We start from the raw sequence: 24114 nt of genomic DNA on the forward strand, positions 1-24114 counted from the left end.
CATTTTATGTGTTATTGTATTAACGAGTGTCCCTTTGAAACAAAACAATATTATCTTTTAGTTTGTAAGGATAGTCCTACATGGTCGAATTTCATAAGTTGGGTATGCAAAAAGGGTGGCGTATGAACAATTTTCCACACGGTGCCATGGATAAATTGTTGCTACATCACAGTATCTTGACCAAATTTATTGAGTAATATCTCATTTTGAAGGTAGAACTATAGGCTAAATATATTATTATGAATTAAATCAATACAATATCAGGAACAAAAACTATAGCACATTAAGTTTGAAGTAACAGGGGTGGCGGAGCCGGTGGATGCGGAGCCGGTGGATGTGGTAAATGATAAAATATTAATTAAAACTAATTAACAACTTACTATAATATGTAATATGACTGTTATCCTCATATTTCTGGGCGTTTTAAAGCAGGGAACAACTAAATGTCATAAAAATTTGACAATTTTGAAAATATGCAGCAATGGAATACATGTGTATGTCAGCTTTGATCTGCAACCTAATCAATTAGTAAACCGGAGAGATTTGGTTAATTATCTAATTTGTAATCTTAATTTTTAGTACAAATATTGTGTATCATTGCAACAAACATTTCTACCCATGATATTGTCATTTTGCCAAGCATATAAATACAGTGACAGGTATTTTGGGGGCAAAAATGTGAAATTAAATACTGTTAATTAATTAGTATAATTAATATGCATACAATAATAGATAATTATTTGATTTTTGGTACAGATTTAATTATTGATGTTTAAAGATTATAACTGCAAAATACTAGGGTGATCCAACGTTGCATTAACTTTTGACACCATTTTATGTGCAGCAGGTCCAATTTGAGTAAAACACATTTCAAAATTCACATTTTACATTGACGTCTATGTAATAATTACATGTAGCTGTTAATTAGTCATTTTAAGGAAAAATAAAGGTATTCGAGACTTTTTCATTATTTAGAGAATGGTAATAGCTATAACATATCAAAAAATGAAATTTTTGACCATGTTTACCCTGTTCGCGAAATTGGACCACCTTGTGACATGCGACCACATGTCTTAAAGCTTTATGAGTCATGTGAATGGGGTAGATAAGCAGAGACATACAGATGGGGGGCTTGGGGGCTCTTGCTCCCCCCCAAAAAAAATTTTCACGACCAAGAAAAAAAGAGAGAAGTGTGAAATGTATCATTTTCTGAATATTAGTCCCCAAAATCGATCACAAAATCAGATTTTTGTTATAAAATTGTCAAAATTTTTGCTCACTCGCAACTTATAAATTTACATGATAAGACATATCTAGCCCCTTTAAAATTTTGGCCCATTTTCTTTGTTTTAAAGATAGTGCCCTTTTGAAAGAAAAGGTGCCCTTTTTTCCCTGTGCCCCCACTTTCAACTTTGCTCCGCCGCCACTGCATGAACAAAACAACCACTTTTTATGAACACCTTTCCAAATTTTCTTCCTAAGTACAATATTTTGGTACATATTTGTATGTGAAACTAGTGAAAGTCAGGAATCAAAATAATGTTTCTCCTTTCTTTTCAATAGTGTTTTTTTTTCTCTGTTTATTCAGACCCAAGTACTTTTGGCTTGCTCATCAAACATACTTCCTAATTTCAGTTTATTCTGGCTAGCCTGGATTCAAAGTTGACTTGTCATTTTCCTGATAACACACTAGATACTAGATATATTAGTTTAAATACATGAATTATGTCAGCTAAAAGAAATATACGCAATTATTTTAGTTTGAAAATTTAAAGATTGGTGCATGCTCCAAGTCACACAATTTTAAACTGACCACATACATGTACATGTAAATAGATGAGAGGAAAGTTAAAGATTCAGAGGTATCTCTCGATCCCCAGGTTTGCAATCTTAAACCTCAATTTTTGCCCAAGGCTCAGTTTTCTTGGAGTGAAGATATGAAAGACATATTTTGGTTTAAAAATGTATTCTGATGCTGTATTTGCCATTGTAACACTGGTGGTATTAAACTATTAATCTCCTTCAGATATATATTTCTAGTTTCCAGTCAGTACTCATAATGTGAATTGCACTATTGGTTGGGCAAGCTACATAATTATGTACATGTACATTCGACTTTTACATGTCAACTATGGGGAAACTTTTAGTTTACTATTTTTCAAAGATATGGAACGAGAGACCTCATTATTAAAGTTATCTCCCTACTTTTTAAAATTGTTTCTTTGCAATTTTGAATATTTCATCCTTCTTTGATGTATATTCTTATTGATATTATCATAAGTGTTGCAAGTCTGTGTCTATTGATTTGGCATATTTTTTCTACATACTGTATATGTAGAAAGAAAATGAAATAAGGATAAAGAAAATTAGGGGCGTATAAATATAATCTCACTCTTCATGAATGTTAGTCTTGTTTTCAGATGTATGTAAAACTGAAACTTCTTCCCCCCTTTATTTCATTTTAATCTGTTTGATTTATTTCATTTTTTTTGCATTTTGCATGATTGGTTTAAATCTAGTTCATTTCCAGGGAAAAGTACTTGTGTGAAGTACACAAATTTGAGTACACATAAAAGCCACATTACTGGACATGCACAGGTAAATTATAGCAAACTGGAAGAGTTTCAAATAAAGATTTAAATCAGGAAGGATTTATTGATTTTCATAAATCCTATTGCTCTCACTGACTATTGATTCAAAAGATGCAGGGTAGTACATGTAGCAGTTCTACTGTTAATTAGTATTAGTCATGCTCCTGTATTGATGAACAATATAAATTTGCATTTTGGAGCAGTGGGGTTGATGGGACTAAAAATCAAGTTGGTGGTGGGATGTGATACATGTAGGTTTTTTAAAAAATATTTTGTTTACTGAATATTTTAAATGAGCCACTTTCAATCAAAGGTATTCCTTGATAATTTGGGTCTTTTTTAGAGAGATATTCTGTCAGATTATTGAAGTGATCATTGATATTTTTGCTCAAAACAAGTAGAGACTGATTTTCCATTTCAAAAAATTGTCTTTTCTGTTTCTTAAAATCTGTAATTCTGTTTCAACTTGATCTAAAATTGGAAATTCTGTTTTGTCACTGAAAATGTACACAGCAAAAACCTGAATTCCCATTTGAAAAAGTGAATTCCATGAATTTGTACATGAAAAGTATAAGAAACAAACAGAATTTCTGTTTTATTTACCGGTAAAACAGAATCATTGTCACTTCATAACCTGGCGGATCCCATGACATTGTCATGAGCTTATACAGCAAGCATCAGGGTTTTGTGGTACTGTCACCTTTCAGAAAGAATGTTTGGGGTTCAAATCCAAGACTATAATGAAGCACAGCTTGTGTAGGCAGCACTATATCTATTTTTGTGTCCCAAATGAATGTTAACAAATTTTCTGCACACCTTGATATTGACATTGAAATTTCAAACACTTCATACTCATTGATGCATAACTTTGTGTGTCTAATAAAGAAGAAGAAAAAAATAACTTTGTGATTATTAAAACTAAATAATCATTGGTCATTTGCTGATGCAAAACAACAACAACAATTAGATCATGATGTTTGATATCCTTTTTTGTGGGATGCAGTGTACATGTATACATGTATGTAAATGTTGTTTTTATCGTGAATTTGGCTATTTTTGAAACTGAGATTTACCTTTCTTTTCTTGTAACACTTAATAGTTGTTCTTCCTGATTATCCTCAATCATGTGCATATTATTGTACCTGTTTGTGCATAAATATAGACTGCAAAATATAGCAGGAAACCTTCATGTTCAAGTCCAAAAATAAACCACATAAAGTGAGTTTGTAAGAGAGAAATGATTAGACTTGTCCTCAGTTTGGTTTCAAGTTTCACAGTCTCTGTAGCAGTTGCTTGCTTTCATCAACAACCACTGTGTCCTGTATGACTCATCCTATTCTATTTCTGGTTCCTGAAGAATACAGTGTTTATACTTTCCACATAATGTTATAATGAAAAAATATACTTCCTTTCCAACAGAAATACATTGGACATTAGTCTGTACATTTTGGGATGAAATTAGAAATTGAATGTTAAGAAATATCACAATATTATTTAAACATTAAAAGTTTTTTTCATTTAAAATTTATTTTATTAATTTTAATCTGGTATTGATAAAATAATCAGTCATTTTGATGACTTTAAGTGTTGTGCACTGTATGCAGGCATGATCTTGGGATTTTTTTAGGCCAAAAGTTTTGTACACTTTCCCATTTGGAGTCAAGTCTGTCCAAATGGATGTTTCGTAATGCTGTTTATAAGTTACAAATGACTTTAATAATGTGGCGCATTAACCAACAAGAACATGTTCCAGTCGTTTAGGAGTAAACTGTATGTTTACAAGTCATCTTTGCGAACAGCTTTATGAATTATTATGTATGAATCATTACAGTATGAATTGTTATGAAACACTCATACATGTATGTGGCCCGTAACACAAAGGTTAGCGATTAGTCGTACGCTTGATTTTCACAATGGATTGTACATTGTAGTCAGTGAAATCAATCGTAGAAAAATTTTCTACGATCATTGGTAAGCTTTGTGTTACTGGTCAGACCTGAACCACCTACACATGTACCTTCTTCGTATTCCTGTCCCCAAAGATTTGATTGGAGAACACATTTTGGCTGGCCATGTTGAAGGCCTACATGTACGTTGATATTGTATTTTTTGCTTGCTAATTATGACTGTTCATAGGCTCTAACTACATGTGTGTGTATGTGATTGTGAAAAGGAACTGAGAAATTAGAATAAAGAATTTAAGAGATGATGAAAGAAAAAGGAAAACAGAAATCTAATTGATTAAATTTTTGCATTCGCACATTTCAAGTCTAAATCAAGGTCACTTTGCAAAGCAATGTGCCCTGAGCCAAGATCTTTATTGGATTTTCAAGGTGGAGAAATTCAAGTGTGCGTCAGCATATTAAAAATTGATTAGAGGTGTTTTGGGGTAACCCTGTCAATCTGGTGCCCTACCAATCTAATTTATTTGCCATTTTCCACTCTTCTTGCCATTGGAGTTGAATGGAAGATTAATTGAGAAATCAATCGCATGAAGCATTTTCAGAGTAGGCACTTATAGGTACTCTATTTTGCTGTAGTTTGGGATCAGAGACTCTGTTCTTCAGACTGCTGCCCTTTTCTCTAAGTTTTTCATTTCAAATTATCTGTTTTCACGAACATTAATTTATGCTCAAGTATACATGTATCAGACTAATTAGTAGTGGAATTGTATAAGAGGATTATGGTGATACCATAGATTGAAATGAAACCATAGATTTATGTGAATTTGCAGCCAACCTTTTATTTTGTATTATTTTGTTTGTAAATGTGTTATTGTAAAATATGTAGAAACTAGGTCCTAAAATAATGCAATGTTTCTTATGAACTCCTTCTGGTGGCACAGAACGGGTTCTTTGCTTCAATTTACTGGTTTTAAGCGTAAATTGTTTAACTTTACAGCCAATCACAGCTTGCCGTTTAAGGCCACCGCACACCTTACGACCTGACCGGTCGCCGACTGGCTTGCGACTGGGTGAGGGGAGATGTGACGTCACAGCTCTTGTCAGCTTGAGCGTCGCAGACCGGTCAGAGACAAGTCGCAAGGAAAATTAGAAGGATTTGAAATGTCGAATCCTTGTGACTGGATCGCAAGCTCAATCCAACCTCCAGCCAATCAGACAGCAGAGTTGCACAATGCGTATTATGATAAACAACGCGCATACGCAGTAGTAAGCGCAATTTCTCAGATGCTATGCCAAAAAGCAAAAAGCGCATGCGTGAGCCGCAGATCAGATCGCAAGGTGTGCGGTGTTGAGGCTTATGACAACATTGCAATTCACCTCCCCTCACTCAGTCACAAGCCAGTCACTAACCAGTCGGGTCGTAAGGTGTGCGGTGGCCTTTAGTGTCTATTGTCTCTTTCAGTTCAATATTGTTTCACTGTAAAGCGTTCTAGTCATTTATGCTATTTTACTCCAATGAGTGCATGTCGAAAAGCTTCAGTATGTCTGTTTTTAAAGCTTTTTTACGATTTTACGGAACCTTATTTGATTTAAATGTGTTTATTTACATATACAGTCAATTCTTAATTGTGCTCTAGAAACAAAGAGACATGTATTATTTTTCTGCATTAAAACCAAAAAAAGGACTGGGGAAATACATGTAAGCAAGGAGGTTAGAGCCTCCTACATCTATTCAAGGATGATCTGTAAGCCCACCCCACCATGCCTCCTGTAGGAAAATAAATTTGAGTATTTGTTTCTTTTTAGAGCAAGAATACTTAAAGGAGATTGAATGTTATCATCGATCTTTGGAGTAGAAGGGTAGCAAAGTTTGAACAAGAATATCGGTGTCTATTAAAATTCATGGAGATGTGGGATGGTTTATTCAAAAGCAGATCCGTAAGCTCCTTACCTATTCTCAATGATCAACGTTATGGAAAGCCCTCTCATCTCCCATTACTACTTCAATTTTCATCCAAGGGATAAGGTTGCCATGGGAACGTTCCCACTTTTGTGTTTCACCTTCTTTAACGGGCTGTTTACACTTTGTTATTAGCTGCTCTCATCTGCATTTTTCAATTTACTATCAGTGGATCAGGCGAAAATACCCTGAACTGCATGATATTGTCTGCAATTTAAGAAAAAGGTGGTGATGAGGAAGAGGAGATTAATGTGTTGGTGATAGTGATGATGATGTGTGATGATGAAGATGATTATGATGATGACTTGTGATGATCGTGGGTGATGATGATAATACACAAGGTTTGTATAGCGTACTTTCGGTCTTGATTAAATGCACAAGGAGCTTCACAGTAGAACAACAAATATGTCTAATACATGTCTATGATGATGGTGGTGGTGGTGCTAAAATATTAAGTGAGTCCTTCCAGAAAATGTAAGTACGCCTTCTTGCTGATTGTTGAATGGAGACAACACTATAACGTCCGATGAGCCATGAGAAATATATTTTATCACCTGACATCACAATTAAATGTCTAAATGGCAGAACTAGAATACTTGAGGTATGATCATTTTCTGATGAGGTTTACTTTTAATACTTTTTAGAACCAACTCACTCAGAAAGACAGAAAAAAAATCCCATTTGCTACATGTATGACAGTGACAAAATTAACTTTCAAAGCGAAACAAAACCTTTTTATTGTAAACTGGAATCCGTACAGTAGGCCTACATTTACAAGGCAAAGCACTTCAGAATAGATGGATTGATACAAAATTTGACTTTTCATTCCAAATTTTATCTTCATTATTAGTAAATTTTGATATTTTTTATTACATGTAGGGAGTATTTTAGCATGTGTGCAGCAGCAGCAGCCTGGCAAGCATATTCACTCTCATATCATCAGTCAAACATCATACAATATCTGTCATTCTAGACTGTATTTTGTTCAGATAAGGGAGTACCTTGTCTCCAATGTGCTGCACATCTTTGTCAAGACCCGGCCAATTATTCCAGATTGTTTGCATAGATTGTTCCATTTCTTCAGTTACTCTTAAGTAATACATTATGGTTAGTTGTGAATCAAGACAATGCTTTCTTTTATTAAAAAAAATAACTCTTAAATTCCTCTTCTTGTTTTTTTAATTGAAATAATGAATTCAATAATGTCAAACATGCAATCATATATCAAATTACTCTTTTTCCTCTAATGTAATTCTTATCCATGTATACTGCATATTCTGTAGGTCAAGAACATACATGTAGCCTACAGATTATTTATATTTCCAAATTACATCTAAAAGAAACGACTATTAACTGTTGTATTCATCTATGTGTCGCTATTAGTACATGCTTTTATATTCTGCTTTGCCTGACTTTGGAAAAAAAGATGGACTGACAATATATTTAGGATTGATCTCGAAGGCATCTGAGGCAACTGAGGCATCAGTATTAGGAACTGTATTATTATTAACCAAATGAGTATGTACAGCATGTAATTGACGATTTTAGTCATCAGAAAATTATTGGACATTTTCAAAATGGAAACCATATAGGTTGATTTAGAATTGCAATGTCCTTTCAGTGTCACTCATATCTTAAAAAACAAATTCAAATCCATTTTAGTATTCACAAGTACATGATATGTACATGTAGGAGGTACATGTACATTGAATCTAATGGAATCTATAGGCCTATACTAAAGAATAGAAAAGTCTTTGTTTGAATATTTCTTCATTTATGTTTGCATGCCACTTATAAATAAAATGATCGTCTCCTCTTGCCTTTTTACTTTTTACTGACCTCAAATCAAGACTACGATTTGTGCACAGTTAGTAGTTGAAGCATGTTCAGGCACGAGACTCGAGTCAAGTGTAATCTGACCATGCTTATTTTGCCTGTCCCATTAGTACAAATTGGTAGGTGTGAGGCCAATGGAGGCATTACGCAGGCTTTGCTGGAACTAGAACGAGCAGCAGTATGTAGGCCTACCCAAACACACAGTATTCAGCCGATAGAGGGTAGCAAAGAGAGCTGCACTTGACAGTGAGAAGATATTATGTGTCATTACATGTATGTGTCATTTTAATACACCGTACCCCAGGGTTTTACAGCTATTATCATGCGTGGATTGTCCCGGTCATTTCTATTAGCAATCAAAGTATGGGCCACAAATCAAAAACCTATTTGAAAAGTGAAAGTGATGTAATGGTGTACAGATAGTGCTCAGAACTAATCATTCATTTGTTGCATATTCTTAATGGGTTTCAGGGATATCGGACAGTCAGAGAGCCATCCCATGTACGTAATGGCAACCATGGCATTCACAGAGTGACCGAGTTTTACAAACAAGCAAGAGTCAGGATTTATATTGGCCTGCTTCTCACAATCTCATATTATTGAAATCATTGTTATCTAAAGGCGTAAATTTATTAAAGTTTTCTCGGTTGAGGACATTAAGGAAAAATGAGTGATGCATTCATTCTGGATGACGTGTTGAAGTGATTGTGGAGCTGTGTAGATGATGTTGTTTGCCTTAGAGCGAGCTAGCAGCAGCCAGAGCACCGTTCCATCCATTCAAGGAGCCAAGTAAAAAGTCTTTGCTCTTTCAGGCTTTAAATTGGCCCGCACCTTACCGTGGCTCATTTCACGCCATCGACAGCTCCAAAACATGGCTAAGATCACGTTTGCCCATCTACACACACCTGTATGCAACCCTGAATGGAGCAGCTATTGATTTGGCCCGCCTTGTAATTTGATTTTAGACCATGAGATTTGCTCTTGTGATGTACTCTCCACATACAAGGCAAAGCACTTTGATGCCTTTTAACACCCCCCCCCCCCACCACCATGTATACAGGTAGGGAAATATGTCATGGAGATATTAACACATGGTAGGGTAAAACACTTGAATTTCTACAATACATGTATATCATGCCCCCTCCTGTCATTAGAAAATGTCATTCCGATACATAAAATATGTTTCATTCTTTCCATTGGATATTTTGCCCTCTTGTTTTAATCTCAAAATCATTTATACAAAAATGGAAAATAATTTCACAATCTACATGTATATGTAAATGGCACAATAAAGTGATATTCTGATAATCACATTTGAGCATGTGTTTGTAAAGCAGATTTATTGAATGAATTTTGTTATAGGACATATATGTATGTCAACATACTGTGGAAGATTCATTTAAAAAGTTCTAAGGAAATGGAATTCCTAGATTAATATTTTGATATTCATTTCAAAATAATATTGCAATGATTACTAAGTAACGCTTCCTTGTTTTTTTTCATTGTGATTCATTTTTCAAGTTAGTTTTGATTCTAGTAGAAAGCCTATTTTAAAGTGGGACTATTTATTATAGCGTGCAATGTAATTGAAACTTATGCTTAGTACTGGTATAAACTCTTCAGTAGAGAGTATTAGTCTATCCTCAATTCTTTAAACAACTTTTTAAAATGACTGATGTATCTTGGAATCAGGATTTATTAGAGAGTTGCTGTATTAATGAGCAAAATATGCTGACAGAAAAAAATGAGATGATCATCATACAGTGTACATACACATGACTGATGTGTAAGTATACATGTAGCAATGATATCCAACTATCAGAATGTGTATTGTGTCAAAAGAGAGTTTGACATTTTGGGGGAAATAGTATTCATCTACCCAGGAGATACTTATTTGAAAATCATTTAAATCCAGATGTATAGAATCAGGGGCGGTATTCTGAACATTGTCTTTTCTCCATATTTTATCTTATCTCAGAGATATGACAAAATCGGTATTCTGGTGGATGTCATAACTTTTGTCACAAAAATTGTCATAAATTTTGTCTCTTCTCTTTAGCGCGCAGCAAAAATACGCGGCTTTAATTATACAAGCAAAAGATATGACAAAAGTTATGACAGGGGGGTAGCAGTCATAAATTTTGTCATATCTTTTAGTACCAAATATCCCGATACCCTGCCGACTGAATGTCAAGCAAACAATTATATTATTTAGATTAGATTGTGGTATTAGTTTCACTCATCTTCCATGACAATTTTCAAAATTATTTTTTCATGCTACAATTAGTTAGGCCCTACATATTTATTCCTCCTTTTTTTTCTCTGTTTTCCTTTTATACTTCTCTAAAATTCTTCACAGCTCCCTGTCTCTCTTTGTAATTAAGCGCATCAATATACGCGTAGTTGCGCGATGCCAGCAACTGTTTTGGGGATACGCCCTACTTGCCACGGGGCTTTCCTATTGGCTAGAAGGGCTCCAACTGGGAACTAACGATGATTTTGATTGGTTTGCTTCCGAAAAGATGGGTGGGAACTTTGAGAGATATGACAGGGAAAAGACAATGTTCAGAATACCGATTTGTGACAATCATAGCGGTGTCACATCTCGGAGAGAAATGACAAAATTTATGACAAAAGTTATGACAGAGTTACAGAATACCACCCCAGGTTTCTGAGATTATCATATCCTAGTCAGAGGGAATAACAATAACTTCTTAATTCAAGACTACATGTAGGCCCTTAATGTTGCGGCTGCTTCTTGTGAAAGTTTCACTTTCCTTTTCTTTGTAATTTATATTACACAAATGATGTAAGGACTGATCACATAGTCTCTTTGGACAATCTTTCAGGTTTTCATATTAAAAGAGGAAGCAAAAAGAAATCATTAGATATTACAACACACTCTTCCATAGCTTTATATTAGTCAGCTGTTGCCTAGGATCTTACAAATATTGCCTTTTTTAGATAGCAACTGCCTAGCAGCGAGGAAAGGAGCAGTGCCTTACCACCAAAATGAACTGATTGGAGTTGAGTGTAGTTCATTGTATTAAGAATCTACCATGATTTGTGTGACATTGGTGTGATATTCTGGGAAAAATCTTCATTCATATTTTCATTTACTTTACACAACCAAGATGAAAGCTGGTAGCCACAAGGAAAAAAGGTAGCACAAGTGAAAGTGTAGTCTCTAGACTTGAAATATCATTGTAGATATATTGTATGCTTTTTCTTCCATGTCAGTTGATATTGATATGTTACCATTTGCATTGTATTAATCTTAAAGGCTGTGCCATAACCTTCATGATGTTATATGTGAATTTCATATGAAATTGAATTACATTTTATGTCTTGACATTTTGTTAACAGCATAGAAAGGTTTTTCTCATTTCATTTCCAAGTGTACATACATGTACCATAGACTTTTAATCAAGCATTATTCTATCAAGTTTCCCTCTTTATTTTCTTATTGCAGGAACTCTGGGGCTGATGTGCAGATGAGAATGCCCTCAGCCAAGCCCCCATCCTCCAACAGCCGTGATGTTCGAGAACTATCAGGGAGAAAGGAAGCCACAGGGTTGATGGGAAGGATGAGGCGGACGTTGAAACGAGGGGGCACCAAGTCTCCAAAAGAAGATCCTGCAGGACAGGTATTACCAGGATATCAGAAGAACCTAGGAAATGGTGTCGTAGTAAATCCATCTGTTGGTCATGGGTTGAGTGGAGACTTACAACCATCATCAAGACTTGATAATGATCCAGACAGGATCTCACTGAATGGAAGAACAAGCCATTGTATTTATCATAATGGATGCGATATCAGAAATGGAAATGACGTGGAAAGGCGAGATACTGATATGGATCACCATTGTCTTGTTAAACATGGGAGGGGAAATGAACATTCAAATGGAAGATTCTCACAGAATGGTAGCAATGGTCCACTGTCGGACAAGGATTCAAGCAGCAATCAGAGTTCTTACAGTGGTGTTTCTATGTTTGATAAGCAGGGAGCTCGTCCCAAAACCGGATTGTATCGCAAGAAGAGCAGTGGGGTTGGTAAAAACTTTGAGTTGGGAAGCGTTGTTTTGAATGTTCAGGCAAATCGCTGTGGAAATGAAGGTAAAGGAAACAATGTAGATGTGAAGTTGAGTGTTGGAGGTTTGATGGGAGATGAAAGCGAATCAGATTCCATTGTGCCTTTACAACGGAAAGCATCTGTCAGAAATGACATCTCAGTAAACATTGTCCCCAGTGGAGGACTGCCACCCAACTCCGATGTGACTGTCAATTGCTCTGTTAATGTACATTGTCATTTTACAGGGATGGAGGAAGACAGTGTGGAAGTTGAGCAAAATGGAGCAGGAAGTGACACTGACTCCAGGACAATGCAACAGAATGGAATCATGTCAAGTGCCGAGTTAGAACCTCTAGTAATACAGATGACACACCAACCTGATATTGAACCTCTAAACAACCCTCGTACACCTCACATAGCTGAAGTCATGATGAAAGATAGCCTGGCAAGTTTAGATAGTGAATCTTCGGACCGACACCACAAAAGTTCATCAGATTCGCTTCATAGGGAATCAAAGACGCAACGTAAGGGTAATTCAGAACAAACTGCAAATGGGGACTTAAACAACAAAGTTGCGAAAGACAAATTGAAAAAGGATAAATTTGAGGAAGTTGTCCTCTTGCCAAAGGATAGTCAAATTGTAGATGTTGTTACAACTCAGAAAAATCCAGCATGTGACGAGAGCGATATGAGGTTTCAATATAACCTTCCAAGATCAGTGTCTGATGGAGCAGCAATTTTAGCCAGCTACAGAAGTGATGAATCTTTTAAAGAAAAAAGTATGTATGGACCAGCAATAGACCGTAGAACAAAACCCAAATCTGGTTTTGGAGACTATGCTCAACCTGAAGGAAGTCAAGATGATGATGAATCACCTCCACCTATTCCTCCTCGTATGTCAATGGTCTTAGATGAGGAATCCAAGAAGGCTGAGTGGGAGACAGAGCCAACTCATATGTGTCTACCTGCTCTTATGAATGGTCTTTATAGTGATGATGGAGGAACCAGTGCATCTTTGCGAAGTAAATCACTTCCACGCCACTCCTCCCTAAATGATGTCTCTCTTGACCCTAGCATCCCACGCCGTTCAAAGACGGCTCACCTAAAGAACAGAGTGTCTCAGCTCTTTAAGACTCCCCGTCGTAAGTCCTGTGCTTTCCCTGACAGACCCTTACCGGACGTACCAGGCAACAAATCGATAGTCCAGTCACGAGAGAATCGAAGGAGTAATATCCAGAGACCGCAGTCTCTCTATTGCCCTACAGATGGTAGGAACCAAATAGTACCTCCACCACCTGCTAGACCTAGTCCTCAAAGACCATCTGCAGGTCCTAGACTGACACCCCAAAGACCAGGTCAAGGTAAGTATTTGATATGAGAGCAATTCCTGCATCCAAGTAGATGTACCTATTACTTCAGTCATTACCATAACCTAGATATTTGTTGTTATGTCTTGGCCAAATAAAGAATATCAAGAGGTCGATATCAGCTATTCTTGCAAGTCCATTTTAAGCTTTTTATTACATGTATGTATGATCCTGTGTGAAAAAAATTGTTATATCCATTTATGGTAAAGAATGTTTGCCTACTCACACTTTATTTTATCTTTATGAGGAATATAGATTTCAGCCCAGTGGATGAAAGTATTTAAAATCAGAATTAATTATTGAAGAGCAATTTTTGGTTTCAGAATGATATGAGGTATTATAGTGATTTTCCTGCATTTTTTCTTTGAAATTATTTTGGCTTTTAACCAACAACAGTCATTTCTTCCCCATTGCCTGGAAAAGTAGTTTCAGGCATAGTCATCAAAATGAATCATACAGAGTCAAATACACCAATTTTATTCTTGGAACAAAACAAACTTGGAGGCTTTCCTGGCTCTTTCAGTATGTTGCAATGTTATTTGTAACAAAAGCCAATTTTTTGGTGAAGGTCTTTGTCTCATTTGCATGTAGTTCCCTCAATGCAATTATGAAAGCACATCACTAACTCTTATTTTGCTCAAGAATTTGAGGGAAGCTATGACATTGTATACGCTTATTGCTTCATTTCTTTCTGTATGTATGTGCAGAGAACATGGTCGTGATTGAGAGAAGAGAGGGCTTTCCTACTAAGGATGAAGTTGCTAAATGCCAGGGAATGTTTGCATCAAGTTTAAGAAGGATTAGTGAGGTAAGATTTTGTCTTGTTTGGTTATAATTCAATTTTTTTAGGAATCTATAATCGATAATGGAAAACCAGGTACTGCAATACATTTACCCCCTCCCCTTAAAGATATTTGTCAAAGTTTACCCGAACTGACACCAGTTGGACACCAACACCAAAGCAAACTGCAGTGTTTATTACCCCTGAATTGTTGGTTTTGATAAGATTAAGACTGAGATGTTACATGGGAATTCCCCCAAAACAGGTTGTTTGGAATATGTTTTAAAAGAAATTATGACTTCTATTCTGTCTGAATTTTAGTACAGTACATTCACTTCACATTTACATCATATATCCAACAAGTGAGTATCCTACTGCACAATGGGTGAAATGTTAATTACCCGATGAAACACTTTTCCTTCACTCACCAAAGAAGAAAAGTTTGATGTGCTATCTTGGATCTGTATCTTAAAGCTTGTCCATGTACATGTAAGCACTTGAAAACAAGATTTCATTTGTGCAATCATGAAGAGGACAACATTTTTTATTTACACCCTTTGCTTATACTTCAATTGGAATTGTTGCCTAAATTAGCATTATATAAAGAAATGCACTACTTTTCATACTGTACCTTTCTTCAAATGTAAATAGAGTCGCCAATCTCTGGTATTAGACAGTAAAAAGTGATGCACAGTGTACATACAGTTTATCAAAGTTACATGATTTCACTATTTCACCATACATGTCCATATGTATTTTCCCAGCTGTTTTTTTTTTCATTGCTTCATGCAATAAGAACTGTAGGTCCCATCATTTTCATGGAGGGTAGATGATGTTACTTCTAATTCTTTATTTTAAAGTTCGAGCATAAAATACCAATTTGAGCAATGCTATCCAGCCTGTTTACACCTTTAAGAATGTTGAAAGATTGAGTGGAATATTTTTGCTCAAGATTAATTTTGTTGAAGTGCAGTTTAATAATACATCATGGAATAATTTTCTTCGTATCGCATCACAATTTGCTCCACATTTTTAAAGACTGCTATGCATAAAGTCTTTTGTATAGAATTTTTTTTCATAGGACTGTACATTACTTTTTTGAGAGCTTTTCTCTTAATACCAAAAATGCTATTCAAATTTGTAAAGAAAATTAATTCCCTGTCCATGTTTTAAATGAAGATCATTCCATTGAAATCTGTCATCAATCATACAGTTGTATTTCCTTGTTTTTCTCAAACCTGAGCATTAAAACTGTGTTTATACATGTAATTTCATTTTTTTTTTTAAATCATAAAACGATATCAACCATGGGTAAGCATTATGAACTTCAATTATGGTACATCGGTAGTGGTGTGCATCAATATAACCTGCTCTTTAACCTTATTAACTGCGTAAAAATTCCAATTAGTCGGCGAGAACAGACGATTGTTTCAATTTGCCTCTTGGCATCTCGTCAGGGCTTTTAATAAGTTTAATCACATCATGGGAATGAGATAGAGCAGTGGGGGTATTATGCCTTTCCCTGCTTATTTGCCGAAGTGTTTACACATTTAAGTTTACATCATGTGGGACTAGTTCTGTTGGGATTGCTTTGATTAGATGTGAGTACCAGTAATGATATGGCCCAATTTTTGGATCATACCCTGAGCAGATTATGCATGTTTACAGGTGCATTGTATGCATTGACGCATTTGTCAATTTAGCATGAAAGTTTTAAGTTCTTAATGGGGCCTGTATTCATGAATTCTACTCTTGGCATGAAATATGGAAATTAAATGGGTTCTTCAGGTGTGTACATACTTTTCTGGAGAAAGATCAGTATATATGATTCTATACATGTTCAAACTGAAGTGAACTGCCACATACTTGGCCTGCATGTACATGTAAATAGAAACATGTTCCTAGAGCTGTTGGATGCACAGCGATCATTCGGTTGTTCCTTTCACAGTTTTCAATTGTTGCTATTCCTGTGTACTTTGGACCTTGGTTGTAAAAGATTGTATTGAAAACAAAGACAGCACTTCCAGAATGCTTTCAATTTTCTTGAACTTGAACAAAGGAAAGACTGCACCCATCATTCCAACATGGTATGACTCTCATTAATAACACCTTGACTTACTGTTTTTTTAGCGCCCCCCCCCAAAAAAAAAAGCTATAGTACTCTTTCCAGGAACAAGGTCTTGTAATTTCCCTTCCACATTCATAGTTAATTACACTTACAATATTGTAAGAAGAACAGCCGGGTTGGTAAAAACTATGAGTTGCGAAGTTTTGTTTTGAATGTTCAGGTTAATTACTGTGGAGATAAATAAACGATTAAATTTCTTGTTTACATAAGAGAAAAATAGCCTTAAACATGAACATACTTTATAATTTTGCTCTGATGAATACATGTCAAAAAGCTTTATATGTCCATTTCAGTGCTATTTTCCTAAATATACCATTTTTATATTTTTTTTATGTTTGGGTTACTAATTATTCATTTTCTAGATTTGATTAAGACAGGGGCAAAGGAAATATATGGGAATAGGGAAAGACATGGAATTGTTCACTGCGATTCCCTGATTAACCATTATTCCATTTGAGTGGATTTCCCCTTTTTCAGATTTCTGCTAAATTGCCTCAAGGAAGGATTTTACATGTCCAGAGATGTTCATGATTTGTCCTGATTCTTTGTAGAGCAGCTTTCTGACTTTCCTTAAGATCTGACTCAGGTGCTTTTTTTTGTTCCTCACGTTAAAGATGCATTATTTTCAATTCAAGTTGCCTTAATAATAGGAGCCTTTGTGAAGCCTTTTTTAAGTGGTATTCACTGATGAATTTGCTTTCAGCCAATAAGATTAAAGAATTTCAGTAGCTTTTAACAGATTTTAATGACGACACATTTCATGAAATGCACTCCTGAAACCTGAAAGGAGCTTGCTTGGTATGATATCTAGTTTGGATGTTTTGATAAAGATACGTGAAGGACTTCAGACATCAGATTATATTTCATATGTTTCCTGTTACATGTACATGCTATTTTTTTATTCTGTTAAGGTGTTCAATGAAATTGAATAAATTGAAAGGTACTTTAAAACATAATAAATTGTTTATAGAAGTTCAAAGTACATTGTACTTGCTCAGGACATGCATTAAGGGGCGTTTTTTCATTGTAGATACAATGTTATAAACCCATGTTGTATCACTTTTGTTTACAATCCTCTGTGTAGACATAGAAATATGTAGAGAGATGTCTTTGACTGGTATGAACCAAATGTTTAGTTGGCTTGATCTTCAGAAAATATTATCAGATATGAAATCTTTACTCTTATCTTTTTTAAATAGTGATATAGGATAGGGAGTAATCTGAAAGTTTCTTTTCTTTCTTCTTCATCTTATTAAACTTCTGTGATTTATTCGACAACTGCTTCTTTAATACTACTCTTTTTTTTCTTCAACTTGAATAAAGCGTTTGATACGATACCTTTCTTATTCTTAGCAGACATACAGCATACATGTACATGTAATACATGAATGTCAAATTGGTCTTGAGTTCACCCATCCATTCCATCGCAGCTTGTGTAGAATGAACTTGGTCTAGATAGATGGGGACGGACCTTCATTGAGTGAGCAATGAAGAGCTATTCAAACAGTCAGAGTTGAAGATGCTGTTTGATTTCTTTTCACCAGACTGTTTACTATTGTCTCACCAAATTATAAATTACCCTTTAGGACTCGTATGGCTATGGAATAGGATTGAATGAAATGAAATCACACTCAATACATTTATACTATGCAAAAATGTATGTTTTCATATAAGTTTTCCATTGTGGTGGTTACATGTATTTGTAAGGGTATGAAAATGGAAAAATCAAGAAAAAAGTACCAAATACAGCAGATTCCAAGATTGCGATGAAATACTGGAACAGTCTCATGAACTATAACTATAAAATGTGGAAAATATGTACACCCTGTATATAGATTTTTTAATCATGTTATATCAGCTAGGTGCTTTTATTTAGATTTCATAAATGCAGAATTTGGCTGAAAAATTTCTCTTCAAGTCTTTCTCCCATTAGAGTTTCCTTATCATTTCATATGTCACTACATGATTTCAAATAGATGTATAAGACTTTACTGATAATGAATCAAATGTATTTGTTACAAATCTAAATTTTGGGCATGGACAGAAATAAATATATTTTACCAAACAGGAAGAAAACATAAATTTACAAGTAGGTACCACCACATGAAACTGAAGATTATACCTCCTGCACATACATGTAGACCTGTGCAGTAGAATAAATATCATTGAAAGACAAAACAATAACTGCTATTTGTTCAGTACACAGTATCTTCAAAGACAGACACTGAATGAAATATGAAGGAAATGAAAGGGGGAATTCCCTGTTGGCAGTCATCCATACATTCTCAAGACCAGATCTAGAACAAGTCACACCTCCCCAGGATGTTGTGATAAGTGTTCCATTGATGAGAAAGGCTTCCTTTAGTCTAGGTGTGATACTCTAAAATGAATCAGTTGTTCCTGTTCATTAAGCTTCTGGTTTTGCCCATCATTGTTTTTACAAGTGTAGGAAGTATTGAAATTGTAATGTTCTACTTAAAATCCCTTTCTGTATTTTAAAATGGGTGTTCTCTATGGAGAAGGAGGGTCAGTATTAATAGACTCAGGGGCTGTTCATAAAGTTGTTCGTAAGTTAAGATTTAACTTAAGAACGTCTGGTGATCCTTTCTTGGGTACATGTACATTTATTACTATGCTTAAAAAATTAAATGTTCATTGGTGATTTTTTGCTATTTTTGCTATTTGGAGAGTAGCAAAAAACCTCTTTTTTGCTACTCTCCGAATAGCAAAAAAGAGGTTTTATTCAGAAAAATTACAATCATATAAAAACGACCTTAAAAATACATGGAAAACAATAAATGGGGCTCTAAACAAAATTAACAAATCTAGTGCTGGTAATAAATTATGTGTAGATGGAAATATGGTTGAAGATACTCATTCTATAGCAAATGAATTTAATTCATATTTCTCTCAAATTGGACCAAAGTTAGCTGGAAATATTATCCCTGTAGAAAATTCGTTTGAGGACTTTTTGGACAAACAAAATGATAATTTAATATTTCTTACTCCAGTTCATAGAGAAGAATTACTTGAGATTGTATTTAATTTGAAAGCAGGAAAGACACCCGGATATGATGGCATTACAAATAAAGTATTGAAAAACATTATACATTCTCTTGCTGATCCCCTGCTTCATATATTTAATTCATCATTGCAGCTTGGCCAGGTCCCAAAGAAGATGAAAATAGCTAAAGTTATACCCATTTTCAAGAAGGGGGACCAATTAATTACTAGTAATTATCGCCCAATATCTTTGTTAACTTCGTTCTCAAAAATTCTTGAAAGGATCATTTATAAAAGGACAGTTGCTTTCCTTAAGAAATATAGTATTATATGTGATAATCAATTTGGTTTTAGAGAAAAACATAATACAACTCATGCTATATTGACATTAATAAATAAAATATCTACTTCTTTTGATAATTCTGATCATACTGTAGGATTATTCCTTGACTTCTCAAAAGCGTTTGACACAATAGATCATGAAATACTGTTATGTAAGCTATCAAATTACGGTATCAGAGGGACAGCTTTACAATGGTTTAGGAGTTATCTTACTGATAGAATTCAGTTTGTTACAGTAAATGAATCAGAATCTCCAACAAGGCCAGTTTCCTGTGGAATTCCACAAGGTAGTATTCTTGGCCCCTTGTTATTTATACTTTATGTTAATGATATGAAAAATTCATCTCATGTTCTCTCATTTATTCTCTTTGCTGATGATTCCAATATTTTCTATACACACCATGATCCACATGTACTTGTGAGCACTATGAATACAGAATTTAAAAAAGTAACAAACTGGATTAAAGCCAACAAATTGTCACTGAATCTGCAAAAAACTAATTATATGCTTTTTAGTCATTCATTGAAACATCTACCGCATCAAATACTTTTAGATAATACTGAAATCAAAGAAGTGCAAACAACAAATTTTTTAGGTCTTACTATTGATAACAAGCTTACGTGGAATGCTCATATCAACAATACTTGCAAAACTGTGTCAAGAAATATTGGAGTCGTCAATAAGCTTCAATACGTTCTACCAGCAAAGGCGCTATCCATGTTGTATTGTGCATTAATTCTACCATATCTTAATTATGGAATTCTGGCATGGGGTAATGCCTCTCAAACGAGACTAAATAAAGTCTTGCTACTTCAGAAAAAAGTACTGAGAATAATATGCAATATGTCCTTTAGAGCTCATACGGATGAATTGTTTCGTCAGAAACGTATCCTTAAAATCAATGACCTGTACCGCTTGCAACTATTCCAATTTATGTATCAGCTAGATAGAAATAGTGTACCTAATGTCCTACAAAAGAAATTTATGAGAAACAATACTTTACATTCATATAATACGAGACAATCAAATGACTATCACTTACCTAAAAGTAAAACAGTATTTTCTAGCAAAACTGTATTTTTCACAGGACCAAAACTTCTCTGGACAGAGAAATGAAAGAGGCAGCTAATCTTATACGATTTAAATTACTCATCAAAAAATTTCTCCTGAATTCTTATTGATTCAATCTAATATTTGTGAACTTCATACTTATCCACGGTAGTATTGATTATTTTTTTAAGTCAATATTTAATTTTGTATATAGTGTAAATACATTTGTGTTACAGTGTTTATATCTATATAATTTTATAGAATTTTGCTGATTATTTTACTCTATTTGTATCATATTACCCTTGTATAAAGTTTTGATAGGGGGTCTACATTTTACAAGCTCTGCTTTTTAGTAGGCCCCTCCACTTTTTTCTTATTTCATTGCTACGTTTCAATCCTGCATATGTTATGCATTTTTTTTTCATTGTAAACATGATTACGAAATGTACTTTGATGATTGTGGAATATGAATATATCAATAAATAAATAAATAAATTTAGCACATAAGAAATGTTCACCAGTCATTCTTAGATTCACTCTTAATTTTAACAGCTTTATGAAATGACCCCCAGTTCGTAAAATTGAAAAGTTCATTTGAGATAAACAATCAAGATAACTTGCAAATTCAATGACATTAGCCTAAATTGTGATTTGATGATGATAATTTTCATGACATCCAAACAAAGTGTACATGATCACTGTCAGAAGCCCAAATAATAGTCAATGTGATAATAGCAGACAATACTATGAATGATTTTCAAATTTCTAAATCATAATAGTAGTTTAGCAATTGTCGGTATCCTCATAGAAAAGAGTCTTGAGACCATGCTTGCCGTGGCTGGTCTGCATTTTGGACATGAACTACATGTACAGTCCTTCTAATGTAGATATGTGAGACTCTTTCATTAATGCATGCTAGCAGCTAGTTATACCATTAAACAATGTATGTGACCTTCATTAAGAAATGTATGTCTGTCATCCACAGTACGGGGCCTCACACAGTATGCTCATACTGGTATACAGTACATGTTGGTATGTGTTCAATAGGAGCTTCTGGGTACAATCAGACCTCTCAAATTTACATTTAGAAGTACAATCTACCCACATTTGCTGATTGCACGATCCTAAAAGTTCTCAAATTCATAAAATTTCACAATGAATAGAGTAACTGGAATAATGCGTGAAATACAAAATATGAATAAAGTCCAGATTGTATTGTATGTTTACTATTCACCACACTTGTCAACATTCTTTGAGTAGTTCAATGTCAAAGAACATGCAGCACCCCAGGTATGCTTCATCACCAGCCTTCATATGAACATTTCATTTTTTATTGATCATAGAAAGTTTTCATCTTTGATCAAAATAATGACTTCCTGGGTGTGATGCATAAAGCTTGTTTGAGTCGAACTGATCAAAAGCAAATAATGACATTGATGATGTATATTGCATTCAGCTTTAAAAACTCTTTCATGGATATGTGACAAAATAAATGCATTACGTGCCTTTTGGCCTTGGAATACAAAATGTAGGACACAATAAAGACTCATTAATGCAAGTCATCAATACATGTAGATTCTATTTTTGTCATTTATCTATTCAAATAAAAAGGAAAACAAATTCTTTCATAGTACAGTACAACAACACTTTTATAATGTTCATTGAATAACATGTGTAGTGAATCTCTATTTAGTTCTTCAAAATATTTTTTTTTTTTTTTACATAAAAATTATCAGTTTTGTAAAGATAATGATTTAGTTTCTTTCATGTTTTAAACCGCTATCTGGGATGTGTCTGTATTCCCCAAGCTTCCTTTATAGTAGCCAATTAAATTTGAGTCTTCTGTGCAGTACATAACTTGAAAGAGAACCAAATTTTGAAGTATTGGATAAAAATTGTTTTTCTTTCATTAAAAGTGTACATGATTATTATTCAATACTTTTATTTGATATTTCATCGACATAAACTCTAAATTGAATGGATTTAACTAAATCCAAGTGGACTGTAGTTACGGAACAGATTAATTTGTGATTTAGTTTTAATCCTCAAGATTATATTTTTAGTATCAAAGGATTCAAATTTAAATCCTGTGAGATTAAAAATGATTTTTTTTTTAGGATTAAAAGTTAATCCCAAACTTGATACATGTACATGTAAGTCCCTAAAAACAGTCCAGTTGTATTTATTATAAATCCATGCAATTTAGAGTGTACCTATATGTCATAACTACAGAATTACTTCAGTTTTCAATCCTAGCTTAACCCCCCCCCCCCCTAGGCTTGACCAGATGAAATACCATCAGTTACATCAAGGAGATATATCTCCTTGGTTACATCTACCCTCTAATACTTAGCAGAAAGACTCTACCAAGAACAACTGTACACAATGATTGAAGTCTACCTTGATAGATTTATAAACAGTATTATCTTTCAGCTTTGACATTTACATGTAGGAAGACTCCATACAAAAGTTTCACTGCAGACACTTGGCATTTGAAGTAAAAAAATGGGATGAAACTGATACTGTGCTTTATTTTGACAGTTTGATTGATTTGAATTCATTCTTGTTAATGATTCTTGTGGGGAGAATGAGTCTTATGGTATCTTTAAAAAGTAAAATGATGATCCACTGTAGATCTTCTAGCCTGGATTTCTTGAAAACAAAATTAAATCCAGTTTGGAGTGAAATGTATTGGGTCACTTGTGAAGCCAAACGTCAGTGAATTGCAATGGGCATCAATAATAGCAGGAAAGTTCTTTTATCATCAATGATATCAAAATAAGTTCTGAAGCGATCCAAATGTTTTGAATAATAAGGACTTCATGGAGCTGAAAAACAAGCAAAATGAGGAAAATAGGTCCCATTAATGTCCATGCTTGTTTTGCCAATTACTGACCCATTTTTCATTTTCTGCCATGATAGCAGATAGTGTAAATTAATATAAACACACATTTAGTTTGATTCTGTTAAAATTCAATGACTGGAATTGCCCTTTAACATTCAAGTTCTGACAGAGCTCATGCTTAGGAATTGCTCAAATGCAAGTTGTTTGCATTCATCTCACAACCTTTATGTTGAT

At 34.4% G+C, this 24114-nt stretch overlaps 1 protein-coding gene across 3 annotated transcripts in view; it reads left to right on the plus strand.

Moving 5' to 3' along the window:
• The window catches only part of LOC121428560, a 44207-nt gene that overhangs the window by 7766 nt on the left and 12327 nt on the right, over positions 1-24114 (plus strand). For 2 of the 3 annotated variants that reach the window (XM_041625288.1, XM_041625279.1), the window contains exons 2-3: positions 11764-13724; positions 14438-14538. In XM_041625288.1, coding sequence (XP_041481222.1) covers positions 11786-13724; positions 14438-14538 — 2040 coding nt within the window. In that variant the 5' untranslated portion in view covers positions 11764-11785. Of the gene's footprint in view, positions 1-11348; positions 11455-11763; positions 13725-14437; positions 14539-24114 lie in introns of those variants that run through there. The other variant, XM_041625272.1, reaches the window with a different exon arrangement.

This window comes from Lytechinus variegatus, chromosome 1 (genome assembly GCF_018143015.1).
Source record: "Lytechinus variegatus isolate NC3 chromosome 1, Lvar_3.0, whole genome shotgun sequence".
Lineage (NCBI taxonomy): Eukaryota > Metazoa > Echinodermata > Echinoidea > Temnopleuroida > Toxopneustidae > Lytechinus > Lytechinus variegatus.